Here is a 19,342-nt window from a genome sequence, read left to right as displayed (position 1 = left end):
GTGACGGATGCCCTCTTTGCCAAGGCCCACAATTACGTGCACTTCGCTAGCGATCAAGCTAGCCAGGCAGCCCAAGCACTGGGCTTTGCTGCTATTTCTGGATTCCCACATGTGCAGGGTGCCATCAACTGCACTTGTGGCTACAAGAGCTCCCTGGCAACAGGCAATGCAATACATCAACAGGTAAGGCCTCCACCTGCTCAATGTGCAGCTGGTCTGTGACCACCAAAAACACATAATGTAAATTTGTACAAGATACCCGGGAAGCTGCCACGACTCCTACATCTTGAGTAGATCGCAAATCCTGGACATCTTTGAGGGGCCACACAACATCCAGGGTTGGCTCCTTGGTGACAAAGGCTACCCACAAAGGACATGGCTGTTGATGCCCGTACAACTGCCACAAACCCCAGCTGACAAGGTATAACGATACTCCTTCCGTCACACGAGCATTGGTAGAGCAGACCATTGGCATCGTGAAGATGCGATTCCCATGCCTCGTCAGATCTGGCAGAGCACTCCAGTGCACTCCCCAGAGGATCTCATGGATCATCGTGGTTTGCTGCGCCCTGGTGCTGCAAAGTGGGGAGGACTTGCTAGATACCAAGAAGGAGGAGCTGCACATCTCCTCTGATTAGGAGGACATTGAGAGAGATGAAGACAATGAAGTCAAGGAAGCTAAGGCTGCAGGGGAAGAAGCCATAGCATGTGCCAGAAAAGGCAGGAATGCACATGAGGCTCTCATAGCCACCAGATTCCAAGATGATGATGACGAGTAGCAGTGCTTATCCTGTCAGACCAGTGCCCTCTATGATGGACCCACATCACCACCAGAGTGGCTAGTCTTTTCAACTATCCTCTTCATTCTGAGATTGAGTGTTTACACATTCTGCTCATCATGTCCCCATCCTTTGAAGGATGATGAAGCCTCGGGGGCATGTTTCCTTGCTGAGATGAGGTATCAATTGCAGGAGGTCATTCTAGCATCACACGACAGAACATGCTGCCTCTTCAAGCGTCTCTCTAGCATCCTAGTCGCTAAGGCAGCCTACAAGAGGAATCATGGTAGTGTATCTTCAGTCCAACAAGCGCCAGTGCTAGGATCCGCTGAAGCCACGGCGGGATGGGAAAATCACAGGCTACCTGCCGGCGAAATGGCACATTCCCAGCTGATGCATATTTAACGAGGCTAAAGGCGGACAATCTGGCGCGAAAACACGCCATTGTGGTCGGCAGGGATAAAGCTGCTTTTCTCACCCGTGACTACACTTACGTCACAGAGGGGAAAATCCCACACATTGTCTTCACCCCTACCACAAATTTTGTATCCTTGCCACCAGTTTCATCCTCCTTTGTGGCCACTGTCTCTGTTAAACACTGACTGTTTGCAACCTTTGTATCTTATTTGATCCAGAGCTGAGCTTCCCATCACATATCTATCTTTGTAACTGTCTCTGCTCCTACCTACCTGCTGACAAGACCCTCATCCACACTTTTGTCACCTCCACACTTGACTTTGAATGCTCTCCTGTCTCAACCTACACCCTCCATTAATCCCATTTCTTCTAAAACTCTGCTACCTGTATTCTATTCTGCACTACCAAACTTACCCACTACCCCTGTGCTCACTGATACACATTGGCCTCTGGTCCTCCAGCAGCTCAAATTTTAAATTCTCACCTTCGTATTTAAATCCCTCATGACCTCAACTGTTTCTGTACCTGGAACCTTCTCCTACCCTACAGCCCTCTGATTACCCAGTGTTCCTCCAAACCTGGTGTCTCGGGCATACTGAGATTCTTTTGCTCTACTACTGGTGGCCATGCCTTCATCCATCTAGATCTTACACTTGATAATTGCCTTACTAAATCACTTTGCTTCCTCAATCTCCTTTTCTTTTTAACTTCCGGTTTAAAATGCACCTCTTTGACTAACTTTTAGTCACTCTTCTAATATCTCCTTGTCAAATGTTGATTTTTGCCTGACTCGACTTCTGAAAGCATGTTGGGATGCATTTCTATTTTAAAGTCTCCAAATAAATGCAAGTATTGTTGCAGATGATTAAAATGAAGATGAGCATTTTGATTGAAATTAAATTTTAACATTCTCTTGTTTTTGTTGTTGAGAACATAAGAATAAAGTCCTATAAAATTGCATCATTATACAGATGCTAAAACTCCCTTAGTAGTGAGTACTTGTTGTTTAAAATGTTCATTATTATTTCATCAATGCAACATGTATTCCCTTTTTTTTGTCTTCCTTCCTCTCTGTCCCCAAAGTTAAGAAGGCATCTACATTACATTTGGTATAGATCAGCTGATTCTAGTTCCTGTAAGACAGAATGATGACATTCCCCTTTTCAAATGCATTATGAATGAAATTTAAGTCGCATTTATGAGGATAATACCTGACCTGCCTGGCCTGTTGCTATTTTGAATCATCCACTTTCTGTCCCTTTAATAGATGGAGGAGGATATGACATTATCAGCACTGAAGTAGTTGCAATACCAGACATTCGAGAGTACAGAACGAGCTATGGTTCTCTGAAACAAGTCTGGGAGATGAATTATCAGGAAGCAGCAATCTACTTGCAGGTATGGAACCTTTTTTTACAACTAATGAATCCTGCTCATGTCAAGCTATTAAAAGTGAACAAAGAGTATATTATGTCATTATGAAGTATGTATAGGGAAGGGAACTTGGTGTTGGTATTGTTGCTTGTTGTAAATTGATATAGCTTTTCTTAAAAAAGCAAAAATGTTAAGCTTTAATTACAAATAATCCTGGTAATGATGACCTTGCATCTGCTCTGCTCTTGCTGGACCTCTTGCCTTGACTTCCATTCCACGTATTTCAACTTTGAACATGTTAATTTAGTTCATAATCTCCGCAGTTTTGGTTTAGTTTGTTAGAGTTGGTGTTAATTTTTTTTTTACTGTGTAATGTATTGTACTTGTCAAGGTGAGTGATGTGAATGCTGAAGAATGGAATTAATTTATTTTTAAAGTTGCGGTAGCCAGTAACATTCCTGTACACTCCAAGGTAACTAAAACAGAAACAGGTTTAGAGTGAGGCTTCCACTATTCTTCTCTATCAACTTGAGAATTCCATTTCAAAACCTTGAGTTTCATCTTGTATACTAATCAACTTTTTGACTTATCTAAGTGAGATTCAGCAGTTGTTTTGAATTTTAGGTAGTTTTTTTGCCTCTAACTCATGGTGACTACAAACTGGGTGGTGACTGTCCAAGCTCACTTCATTTGGAACCTTTACAAGTACAAAGATTGAGGCTTTGATCTTGGGGCTAGATTCAAACTCAAATCCCAGAGGTAAAAGCACATTGCATTGGTGGTGTGGGTTAGCGGTTTCGTTTCTCCTTTTATATTTTTAAAAAATAAAACTGGCAAGTTTTAGCTTGCAGATTCATAAAAACAAAAACAAATTAAAAGCTCTGCAATCTAATGTAACCAACCTTGTATTGTAATGGAACATAAGATAGTAATTTAGTAGCATTGATTTAATGTATTTCTAATGTCGCTGAAATTAACAGGAAAGCCTTTGGCTAGGTTCATCTGTGAAATCCTGGTTACAGCCATGCTAAAAGTAGCACAAAAAGGAAGAAACTAAGTATGAGATCACTTATTTCTTTTTACCAGTGAAAACTGAATAAATCAAAGCTCAGATGAAGAACACAATCACTATTTTTATTTATCTAAAAGGATGCATTGCATTACAGCTAGTAAAGTAATAGTGTATATTTTCAAATGGTTGACGAATGTTTGGCAGTGTTCCATGTAGACTTTAATTTTAATAATGTGTTTTAGTTAAATTATAATTGAAGTGATCCAATCAAAATATCTTCTGTTCTATACCAGTGTTACCAGTTTTAATTCATTCAATAGAACTCCTTAAGTTTTTTTATTTTATTGCATTGGCCAGTTCTGTTCAATGGTTAAATGGTCTTCTGTTCTTTAACCTATTTGCTGTAATAAAGTATTATTCATTATTAACATTCAGTACATTGCTCTGTATAGAATAACTTGCAGTGCCATTAACCTTTCACTTTGATTTCAGTTATTGATTTTAAGACGGCTTATTTATAACAAGATGATGCACTAATATGTAAAACGTTGAACATAATACATGATGCTGTGCTCAAGGTGCAAAGAATATGTTGGGAAATTTCAGAAAAATGTATAAATCCTTTTCTTAAAACTGCCCGTGAAACCGGGTTTCCTGTATGTTTCGATTATACAGTTGAAGTGCCAAGAATATGAAGATTCCAAAGGCCCATGGAATTTGTTGTGTGATCATTATTTTTTTGAAATTAAGTGCCTTACTGTTAAAAGTGGTTGAGCAATATTGAAACGAAAGATCTGCAATGTCTTTAAAAAAGGGGGGTCAAAACAATTAAACCAGTTAATTTAACCCCTTTTCTACATGTCTTGTTTTGTCGAGGTTTCTTAGCACCAAAAAAAAGAAAGGCACATTTGGTTGTGATGACTAACTAGGATGGTACCAGCTGCGCAACTTTATATTTTGGTTACAGTACAAACATTGCAACATACCACCTACAAGCTGAGGTCTTGAAGGACAAGTTTGTTTCTGTTCTTGTGCTGCAGATGGGGAGTTTCACAACTAATAGTTCCGTTTAAGACATTACTTAGTCTCTTGTACCCTCAGCAGTAAAAATATTAAATTGTTCACAGCTTTCTTTTTATTTTGTCATTTTCAGGAGGGAGAAAATAATGACAAGTTCTTCACTCATCCAAAAGATCAGAAAGCCCTTGCAGCCTACCTCTTTGTGCACAATCACATATTCTATGTGATGGAGCTAATTTCTGGACTGCTGTTGTTGGTACTCTCGCTATGCGAGGCACCAGCTGTTCCCTCGCTCCGTCTCGACATTTATGTATGTTTTGTCTTCAATTCTTATGAAATACTATCTGTTAATTTTTGTAATATGTGTCTTCCAAGTATTGTTGATGTATTTTGCCTGAATTGCTTGTTTAGGATGGAAGTCTACTTAGTGCTAGTTAATATAATTCTGTTAATGGATGTGAACAAATTTGGCTCTTGAGTTGTTTAAAATCATGGACTGCATTGTCACATGATGCATAAGCCCATAGCTCTGTATGCTGCAATTCTTAAGGAAACTAATGAGAACCTGATTTGTCTGTGAAATGATGATCGGCACAGCAACTTACATTTTAATAGCACAAACAGGATGCAGCTGATATATGAGACATACTTGAGTATCATGTGCATGATAACACCTCAAAACACTTTAAATCGAGGAGGAAAAAAGATGAATGTACAGATGGGGAAAAGAGCAAACAAGTGTGATTAGGGGAGGAAGTGGAAGGAACAGGCAAAAGAAAGGTTTTGAGGAGGTTTTTAAAAGCTGGAGAGCAGTGTCAAGGCAAAGATATGGGGCAGGAGCCCCAGAAGGTAGTGGTTGATGAGCAGCTAACAGTTGTAGATCAGAGACTGAGGAACAAAGAGTAATTTGTCAGAGTGCTATTAAAATAAAGACCAACATTTTATTAGCCTTTTTGATTACATTTTGTAATTGTACACTGGCTTTTAGTGATTGTGTGCCAGGACATCTAAATCTGCTTACTCCTCCACAGTTTTTAGTCTCTACATTGAGAATTTGATTTGTCTTCCATAGATCTAAAGCGGATGCCCTCACACTTCCCCAAATTGAACTCCATCTATTATACTTTTTGTTCACTCAGTGATGTCTGTCTATATGCCTTTGCAACATCCTGCTCCCATCCACACAAATCACTATGCCTCCTAACTTAATGTAAATTACAAAGTTAGATATACAAGCACCATTTGCGACGACTCAGACACTGAAGCATTCCACGTCCAAATTCAGCAAGACCTAGACAATATCCAGGCTTGGGCTGACAAGTGGCAAGTAACATTCATGCCACACAAGTGCCAGTCAATGACCATCTCTAACTAGAGAAAATCTAACCATCGCCCCATGACATTCAATTGCATTACCATAGCTGAATCCCCCACTATAAACATCCTTGGGGTTACTGTTGACCAGAACCTGAATTAGACTAGCCATATAAATACTGTCGTTACAAGAGCAGGTCAGAGACTTGGAGTGCTGTGGTGAATAACTGAACTTCTGACTCCCCAAAGTCAGTCCACCATCAACAAGGCTCAAGTCAGGACTGTAATGGAATGCTCTCCACTTGCCTGGATGAATGCAGCTCCGATAACGCTCAAGAAGTTTGACACCATCCAGGACAAAGCAGCCAACTTGATTGTCACGCCATCCTCAAACATTTATTTCCTCCACCACCAACGCACAGTGGCAGCAGTGTGCTACCATCTACAAGATGCAATGCAGTAACTCAGCAAGGTACCTTCAACAGCACCTTCCAAACCCATGACTGCTACCATCTAGAGGGATAAGGCCAGCAAACTCATGAGAACACCACCACTCCTCCAAGCCACTCACCATCCTGACTTGGAACTATATTGCTTTTCCTTTACTGTTCCTGTGTCAAAATCCTGGAACTCCCTCCCAAACAGCACTGTGGGTTTACCTACACCACATGCACTGCAGCGGTTCAAGAAGACAACCCACCACCACCTCCTCAAGGGCAATTAGGGATGGGCAATAAATGCTGGCCTAGTCAGCGATGCCCACATCCCATAAATTAATTTTAAAAATTATCCCACAAATGGACCCCAACAACCTATTTGCTCTAGCTATCACTTTGCAACATTGCTTTAGACAATATCTTTAGACATATATGCACTAGAATGCCCAGATTTTTCCACCTTCTATAATGTTTTCCCTGAAGGATGTATGAATGATAAACATTCTGCCCACATGCAATTTAAACATCATTTGTCAGTCATGAGTCCAAACCCCAACACATAAACAAGCATTGTCTACAGTCTTAAGATTCACACAGATCTTAATATCATCTGTAGATTTGCAGTTTGTATCCCCAATATCTAAATCCAGATCACTAATAAAAATAGTAAAGAGTAATGGCCCTGACACCAATGTTTGCTTCGATCAGTCTCTGACATACCCAAACCCATCCAAATCAAGAACTAATCCATCCATCTAGAAATATATTTTGCCAATGTCCTGCCAGTCAGTTCTTAATAAAGCTTGTATATTACAACTAATAGCAGTGGCTTCAGCCTTGCGAAACCCTATCAAAAGCATTTTGGAAATCTAAGTAGACAATGGCCCAATATTGGCGCTTGTAATGACAGTGAAACCGTCAGCATCACTTTTCCATTCCAGAAAGTGAGGTGGTGAAGGACAGAAGCCAACGGAGCTAATCTATATGGCGTTTTACATTTATATAAACAGTTACACTTTACAAGCATTCACCTCCTAACCCAACAATTTAAATTTAAACAATAAACCACAGATTTAGTCTATTTATAGAAGGCTCAAGTCAGTGACTAGTTAATGCCCGTCACCTGCATACAATTAATAACAAGTAATATACAATTTACACCCTCCATCGTTATTGTATAAAACTGACAGCAACTTAAGGCATCTGCATATGCAAAGTTAAATGTAGAAATTAGAAAGTTGCTGTCATTAATACCCTCCTCCTCCAAATGGTTACATTCTTCGCAGATGCAATCAACACAGAATTAGTGATTTGACATATAATTCAACTTCTTAGGTACTGTTCTCATTTTAAAAACCATTGAAATTATTAAACCTTTTTGAATGACACGTAGCTTGCTTACTAAATCATAATTACTCTGACCCTGAAAAGCTAATACTCAACTTTTAGAGTGTAATTCCCTCATAATAACATATAAAAATTCCATGACTTTTAAAATTAATTTTTATTTTAAAGTTTGTGACTTTTCAGCTTCTGCCTTAATCCCATGTGTGTGTTCCAATCTTTACTTCGTTTTCTGTAAAATGATTAAAAAGTGAATTATAATTGATGCTTTATACTTCTTGGTTTTCTATAAGAGTGTTGTTTAATCTGATTGGCTGATCAGCCTAATTGATGACTTCACTGTTGCTGGACACCACAGATCCCCTTAGATGGCGCCAGATTCAAAAGTCATGTTGAAATAGGAAAATCCTCACTTTAGAACCCACTAAATCTTGTGAGGCACTGTCCATTCACTGCTGACCGTAAAACCTGGATCATTGTCTTCTGGGCTTCCGTCATCCACCAACTTTGGAACTCCATCAAAAAATACAATTGGTTTTGTAAAACATGATCTTTTTATTAAATCATGTTGGGTGTGCCCAGTATATCCCTCTTTATCCAAGTAATCATATATTGCATCCCTCAAGACTTCCTCAAACATTTTCCTATTGCCAATGTCAAACAAATGGGCTGTGTGACAAGGTTTCCTCTAATTCTGTGCTCTTCCATTTTTACTATGATCTATTATGCAGAGCCTTATTAAATGCCTTCTGAAAGTATATTAGAAGAATATCCATCTAAGTTCCCCTATCCACAATGCTAGATTAGCCATATTGCCATATTCAATCTTCTCAGCAGAGCTGAGAAGTGATAGGAAGGTGCGGTCTGTGTTTTGGAGTGCCATGAAGGAAACTTCCACATAAGAGCCCAGCTTCTGCTGATTTTTTTTGTGTGGAACATCATGTTCAGAATGGAAACTTGCTGCGAGGGAAAATGGGAGTCCAGTTTTGTGTCCTACAACACTAGGACACACCAGAGTGAACAATTGTGAAAATATCTAACACCTTTTAAGTCAGTATTTGCTCTGGACCTATTAACCTTGAAGTATCTCCTTTATTTTCTCTCTATCAAGAAACTGGTACTTGATAATATATATGTGCACATTATATATCTATATATATATATATATATCTCTCTCTATATCTGACACTGTTTAACTATTTTGCAGTCTTTTTTGTTTAAAGTTTTTTTTTATTTTAAACTTGTTTAGGTGCATGCCACACTGGAATTGTTTGCACTTGTCACAGTGGTGTTTGAACTTGGTATGAAGATGAGGTGGTTGGGCTTTCAGACCTTTATTAGGCACAAAAGAACTATGCTGAAAGTAAGTGTTTTTAATGTATATTAACAATTTATGAGAAGTAAAGGCAACACAAAATAAGAAGTAGGAACAGGAGTAGCCCTGTATAATTACAGTAAGACTTCTATGCCATTAGAGTCCAATTCCTTTGTAGTAGAAATGTAGAAAGATTTGCAACACAGAAAGAAGCCCCTGTGCCTGTGCAAGCAGAAGAGCTATGCAGCCTAATTCCCAGTTTCTAACTCTTAGTCCAAGTATCTATAGGTTAATGCACCTCAAGTGCATATCCAGGTATTTTTTAAATGTGATGAGCATTTCTGTCTTTATAACCCTTACAAGCAGTGGGTTCTAGACCTCCACCACCCTATGGGTGAAAAAAATTCCTCCTGAATTCCCCACTGATCCTTCGACCAATTACTTTAAATCTACGGCCCCATATCATTGGTCTCGCTACTAACAGTAAGAGGACCTTCTTGTCTACTTTATCTAGGCCCCTCATAATTTTATACCATTCAATTAAGCCTCCCTTTAGCCTCCTTTGATCCAAAGAAAATAAACCTAGCCAATCCAGTCTTTCCTCATGGTTAAAATTCTCCATTCCTGGCAACATCCTTGTGAATCTTTTCTGTACCGTCTCTATGTGATCGCATCCGTCTTGTAATCTGGTGACCAGAACTTTATGCAGTCTTCTAGCTGTGGTCTAACTAGTGTTTTATACAAATTTAGCATGATTTCTCTGCTCTTTTACTTTAGGCCTCAACCAATAAAGGAAAGTATCCTGTATGCCATCTTGACCATATTGTCTACCTGTCCTGCTACCTTCAGGGATCTGTAGAAATACACTTCAAAGTCCCGTTGTTCCTCTACACTTTTCAAAATCCTAAAATTTGTTTCATATTCTCTTGTCTTTTTGTCCTCCCAAAGGCATTACCTCACATTTGTCTGAGTTGTAGTTCATTTACCACTTTCCTGCCCACCTAACCAGTCCATTGATATCTTCCTCCAACGTACAGCTTTCTTCCTCACCATCAACCACATGGCCAATTTTCCTGTCAGCTGCAAACTTTTTAATCATGTCCCCTACATTTTAATCTAAATCATTGGTATATTCCATGAACAGCAAGAGAGCTAATACTAAGCCCTTGAAACCCTGTTGGAAACAGCTTTCCAATCACAAAAACGCCCTTTGCTCCCTGCCACTGAACCAATTTTGGTCCAACATGCTGCTTTTCCTTGGATCCCATGAGCTTTAAATTTACTGTTATTCTGACATGTGGGACTTCGTCAATAACCTTGTTATAATCCATATAGACTACATCAAACATACTACCCACATTGACCCTCCTTGTAACTTCCTCAGAAATTTCCATCATGTTACTCAACTGAACAAATCCATGCTGACTGTCCTTGATTAATCCATGCCCTTCTAAATGATAATTTATACCGTCACTCAGTAATTTGACCAACACCCAGGTAAGGCTGACTGGTCTGTAATTATTCAGGCTATCCCTTTGTCCCTTTTTAACAGTGCTACAATGTTAGCAGTCCTCTAGACCATGCCTGGAGCCAGAAGGGTTTGGAAAATGATGGCCAGAGCCTCTACTATTTCTTCCCTTCCTTTCCTTTGCAGCCTGGGATACATTTCACCTGGGGCTGGTGACGTATCTGCTTTCAAGAATGCTAAACATCTTAATCTCTTCTCCTTCACTTTGCTTAACTCATCCAATATTTCACACTCCTCCTTCCTAACAATAATGTCTGCTTCATCCTTATCTTTTGTGAAAACAGACGCCAAGTTTCCATTAAGAACACCATGCCCATATCTTGTACCTCCACACAAAGGTTACCTTTTGATATTGAGGTGCCCCTACTCTTTCCTTAGATATCCTCCTGCTGTTTATATATTTAGAAATACAAAGGCTAACATACCATTTACTTCTCTAATTTCTTGCTGTACCAGTTTGAAAATCCAAATTTTTGAAAATCCAAATGCACCACATTCACAAGTTCCCTCTTATCTACTCAGCTAGTTACACCTCAAAAAACTTATTTTGTCAAACACTATTTGACTTTCATAAATCTGTGTTGACTCTACTCAATCACACTTTGATGTCTTTAAGTGCCCTGTTAGCACATTCCAAATAATAAATTCTAGCATTTTCTCTGCTACTGATGTCAGGCTAACTGGCCTGTAGTTCCCTGTTTTCTCCCTCCTCTCTTGAAATGTGAGGTTATGTTTGCTACCTTCCAATCCATTGGGTCGTTCTAAGGAATTCTGGAAGTTCATAGAATAGAATAATGGGATCATACAATGGTTACAGCAGAGAAGGAAGCTATTCAGCCTATTGTGCCATACCAGCCCTCTTCAAGAGCACCTCATCTAATTCCATTCCACCACCTTTTTCCCTGTAGCCCTGCAAACTTTTTCTCCTCAGGTAATTATCCAATACTGTTTAGAAATCTACAATTGGATCTGCCCCCACCATACTCAGGCAGTGTTTTCCAGATGCTAAATGCCCGTTGTGTTAAAAAGGCTTTTCCTCATGTTGCCTTTGCCAGTTACCTTAATTCGGCATCCTCTGGTTCTTGAACTTTCCAGCAGTGGGAACAGTTTCTATCTGTCCAGACCCCTCATGATTTTGAACATCTTTATCAAATCTCCTCTCAACCGTCTCTAAGGAGATTGGGTAAATTGCTAGGCAGAGAACTGGTGCAGACATGATGGGCTGAATGGTCTCCTGTGCTGTAACAATTCTATGAATCCGTGAAATAGAACAGCCCCAGCTTCTCCAATCTATCTTCATAACAGAAATCCCCCATTCTTGGAACCATTCTTGTAACTCTTTTCTGCATCCTCTCTCGTGCCTTCATCAAAGCCAATGTGTTCACTGTCTCTGTAGCCATTTCTTTTAAAACCCTAAGATGTGGGCCATCAGATCCAGGGTAATTGTTAGCTTTTAGTCCCATTTAACTTTTCCAATATTATTATTCTCCAATTTCTTTACTAATACTATTTTCTTTAAATTCCTCAAGGGAAAATGTATTCATTGCGGATTATGAATTTACTTTTTAAATGTTTGTCATTGCTTATATACCATACTAAATCGCCCTCAAACTCAGCATAAAATTCTGTCATATTATGATACTTTTAACCCAGGGGCTCCTTTACTACAAAGTTATTAATTAACCTTGCCTCACTGTACAAGATTGAATTTAAGATAGCCTGTTCACTCGTTGGTTTCTTGACATGCTGATCTTGAAAAATACCTTGAAGCAGTCCATGTCCAGATGCAGCACTACCTGGACAATATCCAGGCTTGGGCTGACAAGTGGCAAGTAATATTCACACCACACAAGTGCCAGACATTGACCATCTCCAAAAAAGAAAATCTAACCATTGTTCCTTGACATTCAATGGCACTGCCATTGATGAATCACTCACTAGCAACATGCTGGTGGATACCATTGACCTGAAACTGAACTGGACTAGCCATATAAGTACTGTGGCTACAAGAGCAGGTTAGAGGCTAGGAATTCTGCAGCGAGTAACTCACCAAATTTCCAAAACCTGTCCACCATCTACAAGGCAGAAGTCAGGAGTGTGATGGAATACTCTCCACTTGCCTGGCTGAGTGCAGCTCCCACAACACTCAAGAAGCTTGATGCCATCTAGGACAAAGCAGTCGGCTTGATTGGCACCCCTTTCACAAACATTCACTCCCTCCACCTTCTACTCACAGTGGCAGCAGTGTGAACCATCTACAAGAAGCATTACAGGAACTCACCAAGGCTCCTTAGACTGCCTTCAAACCCACGACCACTACCATCTAGAAGGATGAGGCCAGCAGACACATGTGAACACCACCACCTGGGAGTTCCCCTCCAAGCCACTCACCATCCTGACTTGGAATTATATCACTGTTCCTTTATTGTTGCTGGGTCAAAATCCTGGAACTCCCTACTAACAGCACTGTTGGTTTACCTACATCACATAGACTTCAGCGGTTCAAAAATGCAGCTCACCACCACCTTCTCAAGTGCAATTAGGAATGGGCAATAAATGCTGACCTTGCCAGTGATGCGCACATTCCATGAATGAATACTTTTTTTAAAACTTAACTCTCGTCCTTGCTATTACTGCAAATCTGGTTTGCCAAGTCTGTATGAAGATTAAAGTCCCCACGATTACTGTATGATCCTAGTAACATGCACCTCTAATGTTCTGATTTATACTCTGCCTACACTGCAACCACTGCTGGGGACCTATAAGCTACTGCCACCAATGTTTTCTGTCCTTTGTTTCTTAGCTCTACCCAACTGATTCTACACGCAGTATTTAATGGAGGTGACAATGTCTCGCCCGCTGGCTAGAGTTGGCAAGAACTCTACGTTGCCTCTTTTAGGGAAGGCCTGTCATATTAAGTGCCATTCAGGTACTTAACTGCATAGCTGTGGGCCTTCTGTAGGATGAAAGACCCAGGGACGTAAGTCCCTCCTGCCAACTGTACAGCTCTGTCCTTTGCCAGTACTGATGTCAGTGTTCCAGGAATCAAAGCCCCTGCCTCCTGTCTTTCACGCCACTCTTTCACCCATGCATTTAACCTTCTTTCTTGTTTGTCCCAATGCAAATGGGGGGGAGGCTGTGGCTTAGTAGTATTGTCACTGGACTAGTAATCCCGAGACCCAGGGTAATGTTCTGGGGACCCGGGTTTGAATCCCACCATGGCAGATGGTGAAATTTGAATTCAATAAAAAATCTGGAATTATAAGTCTAAAGGACCATGAAATGATTGTCCTAAAAACCTATCTGCTTCTTTAGGGAAGGAAATCTGCCCTTCTTACCTGGTCTGGCCTACATGTAACTCCAGACCCACATTGCTGTGGTCAAATGGCCTTACTAGGCCACTCAGTTCTCAAGGGCAATTAGGGATGGGCAATAAATGCTGGCCTAGCTAGTGACCACCCCATGAATGAAATTTAAAGAAATTTGTGCGTGGCTCAGGAGATTTTGGGCTGGATTTTACTGTCTCCATCACACCCCCCCTGCACCCTCCTGAAATTGGCAACCTGTCTGCCATTTTTAAATAAATAATTAATGGGCAATTGAGGTTGTTACCAAACCAATTGACCCATATCTAACACTGCCCAAGCTGTAAAACGGTTGGTGGGCAGGCTGCTTTGAAAAAAATTTTGGGAAGGAAGGGGGCTCAGGATTTGGGGGTGCCCTATGTGCATCAGGGGCACCCCACTCCCATGATGTTACCCCACCCCCCATGATGTTACCCCACCTTTGTTCTTCCCCGCTTGGCCTCCAAAATCCACCTCCTCATTCCCCTTCCCTAGGCTGCCTGATTCCACCTTCCCCACCGCCACCCCCAAGCCCTGGACTTACCTGGCTCCAGAATCTATTAAATTTTTTCCTGGAACCCTGGATCAATATGCCCCCCACTGTGAAATTTAGCCCTTTGTGTTTTAATTTCAAACATGAGTCCTCACAAGTCTTTCAGCATTCCTAGTTCAACCTGTGTTGTTGGTTCCTTCATGGTCCATGACAACTGGATCTTCCCCTTCCCTCTCCAAGTTCTTCTCCAGCCCTGCCCTGAGGAGATGCCCTTAACCCCAGCAACGGACATGTGACTCAACTTTTGGTCGCAGCTACAGAGACCTTACCATCCCCTATTGAAGTCTCTCGAGATGCAGACATTTACTGCAGATGTGGTTGTCTGGGCTCTCAATGCTTTCGCAAACTCTTGTGTTGCAGCTGCAGTACACTCTCTGCACCGCCATCCCTATCTGACATTGTTTTATTTATTTAATTAATTAATGTTTATATATTTAAAACATATCTTTTCCTTAATTTTCTTTTAACTTAAACTAGATCAAGTAATTTTTTATGTGTTTTTTCCCCTCCTTATGCTGTGATGCCACCTTATGATTTTTCTCCAGTGCGGCTCAGGGACTGCCATTTTCAATGCTCTCCCCTCAAGCATCACCCTTTTCAATGCTCCACTTGACTTTGCCTTAATTAAGGACTGCTAGCTGGAGTATTTTTAACATCCTGTTCTACAAATACATTGCATGCCATTTAAATGGTCACCACTTTGCAGACAGGCAGCAGTAGTGGTTGGGACTTTGCATTTTTAATACATACTCTTGTATATGTGTGTTACAAATTCACATTTGGTGAACTTTCAGTTGTTTTACAGTAACTAGGTACAGTTAGTAAAGAGTGGAATTTTTTTTCAGTTTCAGACTAAGCTTCCATCTCTATGCATTTAGAGAGTTAACATTGTATTTTAAAATGTTTCCAAATACAAACATAATAGTTTTTGCTGTAAATAATAGCTTAAAGACCTCATGGTCCTACTTCTACCTTGTCTCTTCCTTCTCCAACAATGCTATCCCAATCTCCCATAACAATCACAGCTCTTCCCACTCGTGTTCAATTAGTTTTTCAATTCTATCATACGTTTCATCAACTTCCTCGTCTGGATGTTCGATTTTGGGCATATCTAATAATGTCCACTGGTTTCCCCTTTAATTTCACTAGCATCAGCCTATCTGAATCACCTCATTCACACACATGGCAGCTTCATTGCCTATCATTCCTTTTCTTCTCCAGAGTATATCATTCTCACTTCATCACTTATGAAGTCACCTTCTCCTGTCCATCATACTTCACATAACCCTAGGATGTTTAATTTCTCCTTTTACATTTCTTGTTTTAGGTTCTTTAGTTTTCCTTTCCATTCATTGTTCATACATTCCACATTTCTATTCTTTTAATATTACCAGGTTTGTATATAAGAGGATTTCACTGGATGGCAACATGAGAGGCCTTACTCCTTCCCTTGCCGAGCGCAACCTCACCTGTCCTTTGACAGAATTTCCTGATTATGTTGTTGGTATTTATTTGTGCTGATGCCATCCTGAGCCGTTTTCTTGGCTATTTCCAGTGGTGGTTCGCCATTGCCTTCCACTGTGCTGTTGGTTTAATCGCCGACAACTCGGCCATTGCAACAGGTAGTACTGAGATACAGTGATACCCGTCGCAGACTTCACCCGTCCAACTTGTCAGGTGCTACTGCTATCAGCTCCTACTGCATTCTGTCGACCATCTATAGCCACATAAACCGCCTGACAGTTTGGCCAACATTTCAGCATGTGCTTAGCCCAGTTGCAATGCTGGTTCTCCTACTCACTCAAAGCCCCCAGTCCCCATTATTGGATCACATGTTTCACTCACCTAGGCCTCCAGTTGCCCTACAGCTCCTTCGACATAGTAATCATGCCCCTACCCCCAACCCCCAACCACCCATTGCGGCAGGATGTCATGTCCAGCCCCCACAAAGACAATGCCTTATCCTGGGCCCTGGCCCTCCTACCCCCAACAGCTTCTTATAACATTTACGTACTGAAGTCCTGATGATGCCTACAGCAGCAATAGAATCCTGGGCCCTTCCCCACACAGGTGATGTCATTAGTCAGAGCCCCAGCCCTTTCCCATACAGCATAGTGGAAAATATTTGGCAATACAAGAAGATTTCAACTGGATTATATAATGGTGAGACAAAGATACAGGAATAGTGTTAAGTACTCAAAGGCTCAGCCAGGAGCCAACACAGACACCGATCACAATCTTGTGAAAACAAAAACAGTACCCTTACTGAAGGAAATCCAACATGGAATACGCAGAAAACAGTGGAACCTAGAGAGAGGCTGAAAGAAGCAAATAAAGAATTTGGAAATGAAGTAAACAAAACAATAGCTAAAAAAGGCAAGGACTGGAATTTTCCAGCCTCTCATGCTGATGTGATCTGCCAGTCCCGCTGAATGGAAACTTCAGTGGCTCGCCGGTCTCGCCGCGGGGGGCTGGAAAATTTCGGCCAAGGATACCACCAACACGAATGAGCAAAGGAAACACAAAGAATCTGTCAAGAAAGGAGGGGCAAACAGCAAAGGGCTTTTAAGAGTAAAAAGGATCAAGACACCATGGGTTATGACTGCATTATTGCAAAAGATGGAAGAAAGGAGAAAATGGAAGAATATCAATACTGAAGAAGGCAAGCTGAAATACAGACACTTGAATTATGAGTTAAGAGAAACGGAAAAGGCAGGATTAAAATGGTTAAAAGAGCAGTGTGATATACTCGAAGAATTAGATCGACTAGGAAGGGTAGACCTTATGTATGCAAAGCCAAAAGATATTAGTGGCACTCAGCATAAAGGACTGAAAACAACGGCAGTAGATAACAAGGAAGATGTTTTATTAACAAACCCTGATGAAATAAGAAAAAGTTGGAAGGAGCATATTGAAGAGCTATGTGCAAAAAAGGAAAACCTGAAGTGATTGAGCTAGAAGAAGATAGTAATGTTGACATCTGGACCAGAAATAGAGAGTGAGATAAGAGCAGCAATAAATGAGATAAAAACTGGAAAGGCAGTTGGAATAGATGAAATACATACAGAGTTGATTAAAAACATGGGAACGAGCTTGGAACATCAAATCTGTACATGGGATAAGCAGTGAGAGTAGCCAATGAGGAGTCGAAACCATGTGTAACTGGAAGGGGAGTTAGCCAAGTTTGTTGTTTATTACCAGTCCTCTTCAATGCCAATGGAGAGAAGCAATGATTAATGGAGCTTCTGAAGACACAGAATCTGGTATTAAGATTTGAGGGGGGAGAATGATATAGCATCAGTTAGATTTGTAGATAACAAAGCACTTGTAGCAAGCATAGAAGAAGGATTACAAGAACTAGTAGCTAGATTACTAACAGCAAGCATAAATTCTGGTTTTGTCAATATTCACTTTGATTCCGAAGTGATGCATATCTCAAAATCACGAAGATATATTCATAAAAGGAAGAGAACTAGAAGTGCAAGAATTCTAGTGCTTAAGAAGCATAATATTTGCAGATCGAAGATGCATCGCAATGAAAAAGGCCATATTTGGTAAGAAGAGACAGTTGTTAACCCTCAGGAGGAGGACAGATGAAATACAAGACAGTTAAACAATATGGGGCAGAAATTGACACAATGGAGGATTTAGTAGCAAGCAACCTTAGCTGGACAATTATCTCACCATTGACAATTCGGTAGATTGGCAGCACAAATTGTTGAAACTCCTGATCCAATAAAGTTGTAGTGATGTGAATGTCGCATCTGGAACCTCATGAGCGGTCTGCCAATGGCTTAACTCTCTGACCAATGAAAGAAAATGATAGAGAAAGAAACAGAGTGACAGATAGAGACAGAAATGGAGTCAGTTAGAGCCAAATGCAATATTGACGCAGGAAAAAGAGAATTGAAATGGAGGGGAAAAGTTACAGGAAGGAGAAGTAAGAAAATAATTTTTAAAACGGGCAGAATAAGAGGAATGCAATTGTTTCCGGGAATTGTTATATTACCTTTGAGTAGTTTATGAATAAAGGCAGGGTAGAAGTGTAAAATGTAGAAACTTAAGAAGTGTTGAACCAGTGGCTCTGTCCATCATGACCAAGATGCATCAGTACAGCATCTAACATGCCATATTGCATGGCTTACTTAGGAACATAGGAATTGCTAGATGAGAAAAGGCCAAGATCCATCTAGTTCGCCATTCTGGTAGTTGCATGGCACAAGAATAATGAAGTTATTGATTAATCGTAGCAAATATTCAATCACTTTCAATTAATCCACAAAAGACCCAAAAATTATGTGAGACAAACCCAGTAGTGGCGAGTTTGGTGAACAAGTTAAAAGTAATTTCCCCCTCTAAACATGCTATATTTATCATGTGCCATATCTCAGATGATTCATATAAGTTTTAAGAAACAGTATAAAATAAATCCATCTAATTTGTATTTGAATGAGTGACCCTTGTCTGAGTGTCAAATCAACTTTTGTCGTGAAAGTAATTACTTTCCCATATTTACAGAAATGTAGATGACAATACTGGCACAAAAAGACCACCAAGACAGAAAAGAGGAATAGATAACATTAGAATAACAATTTAGTACCTGCTGGAGTGAAACTCCACAGCTTCACTGGTCCCTCTATGGGCCTTCGAGGCTGAGAGTTAAAAGAGGGTCAAAAATCATGCCATTGTCAAGATCCTCTATAGCAATGAATACTATCCCAAGTGGAGAAAAATTCATAATAATAACATAACTCTTTCAATTTCACGATTGGCATTAAGTTCAATGGGGAACTTCACAGTGAGAGTGGAGAGGCACAAATTGGCCAGCAATTTGCAGAAGATTGGATCTCTCAGCATATCTTTTCTATTCTATAAATTGATGGTTTTTTGTTTAACGCAGTAGTT

At 40.3% G+C, this 19,342-nt stretch overlaps 1 protein-coding gene across 3 annotated transcripts in view; it reads left to right on the top strand.

Moving 5' to 3' along the window:
- Positions 1–19,342, top strand: part of tpcn1 (two pore segment channel 1) — a 129,107-nt gene that overhangs the window by 33,721 nt on the left and 76,044 nt on the right. For all 3 annotated transcript variants that reach the window (XM_078554065.1, XM_078554064.1, XM_078554063.1), the window contains exons 2-4: positions 2,464–2,594; positions 4,736–4,912; positions 8,947–9,060. In XM_078554065.1, the coding sequence (XP_078410191.1) occupies positions 2,464–2,594; positions 4,736–4,912; positions 8,947–9,060 (422 nt within the window). The remainder of the gene's footprint in view (positions 1–2,463; positions 2,595–4,735; positions 4,913–8,946; positions 9,061–19,342) is intronic.

This window comes from Cetorhinus maximus, chromosome 12 (genome assembly GCF_964194155.1).
Source record: "Cetorhinus maximus chromosome 12, sCetMax3.hap1.1, whole genome shotgun sequence".
Classification (NCBI taxonomy): domain Eukaryota; kingdom Metazoa; phylum Chordata; class Chondrichthyes; order Lamniformes; family Cetorhinidae; genus Cetorhinus; species Cetorhinus maximus.
Note: the sequence above shows the minus strand (reverse complement) of the source record. Positions and strands in the feature narration are given on the sequence as shown.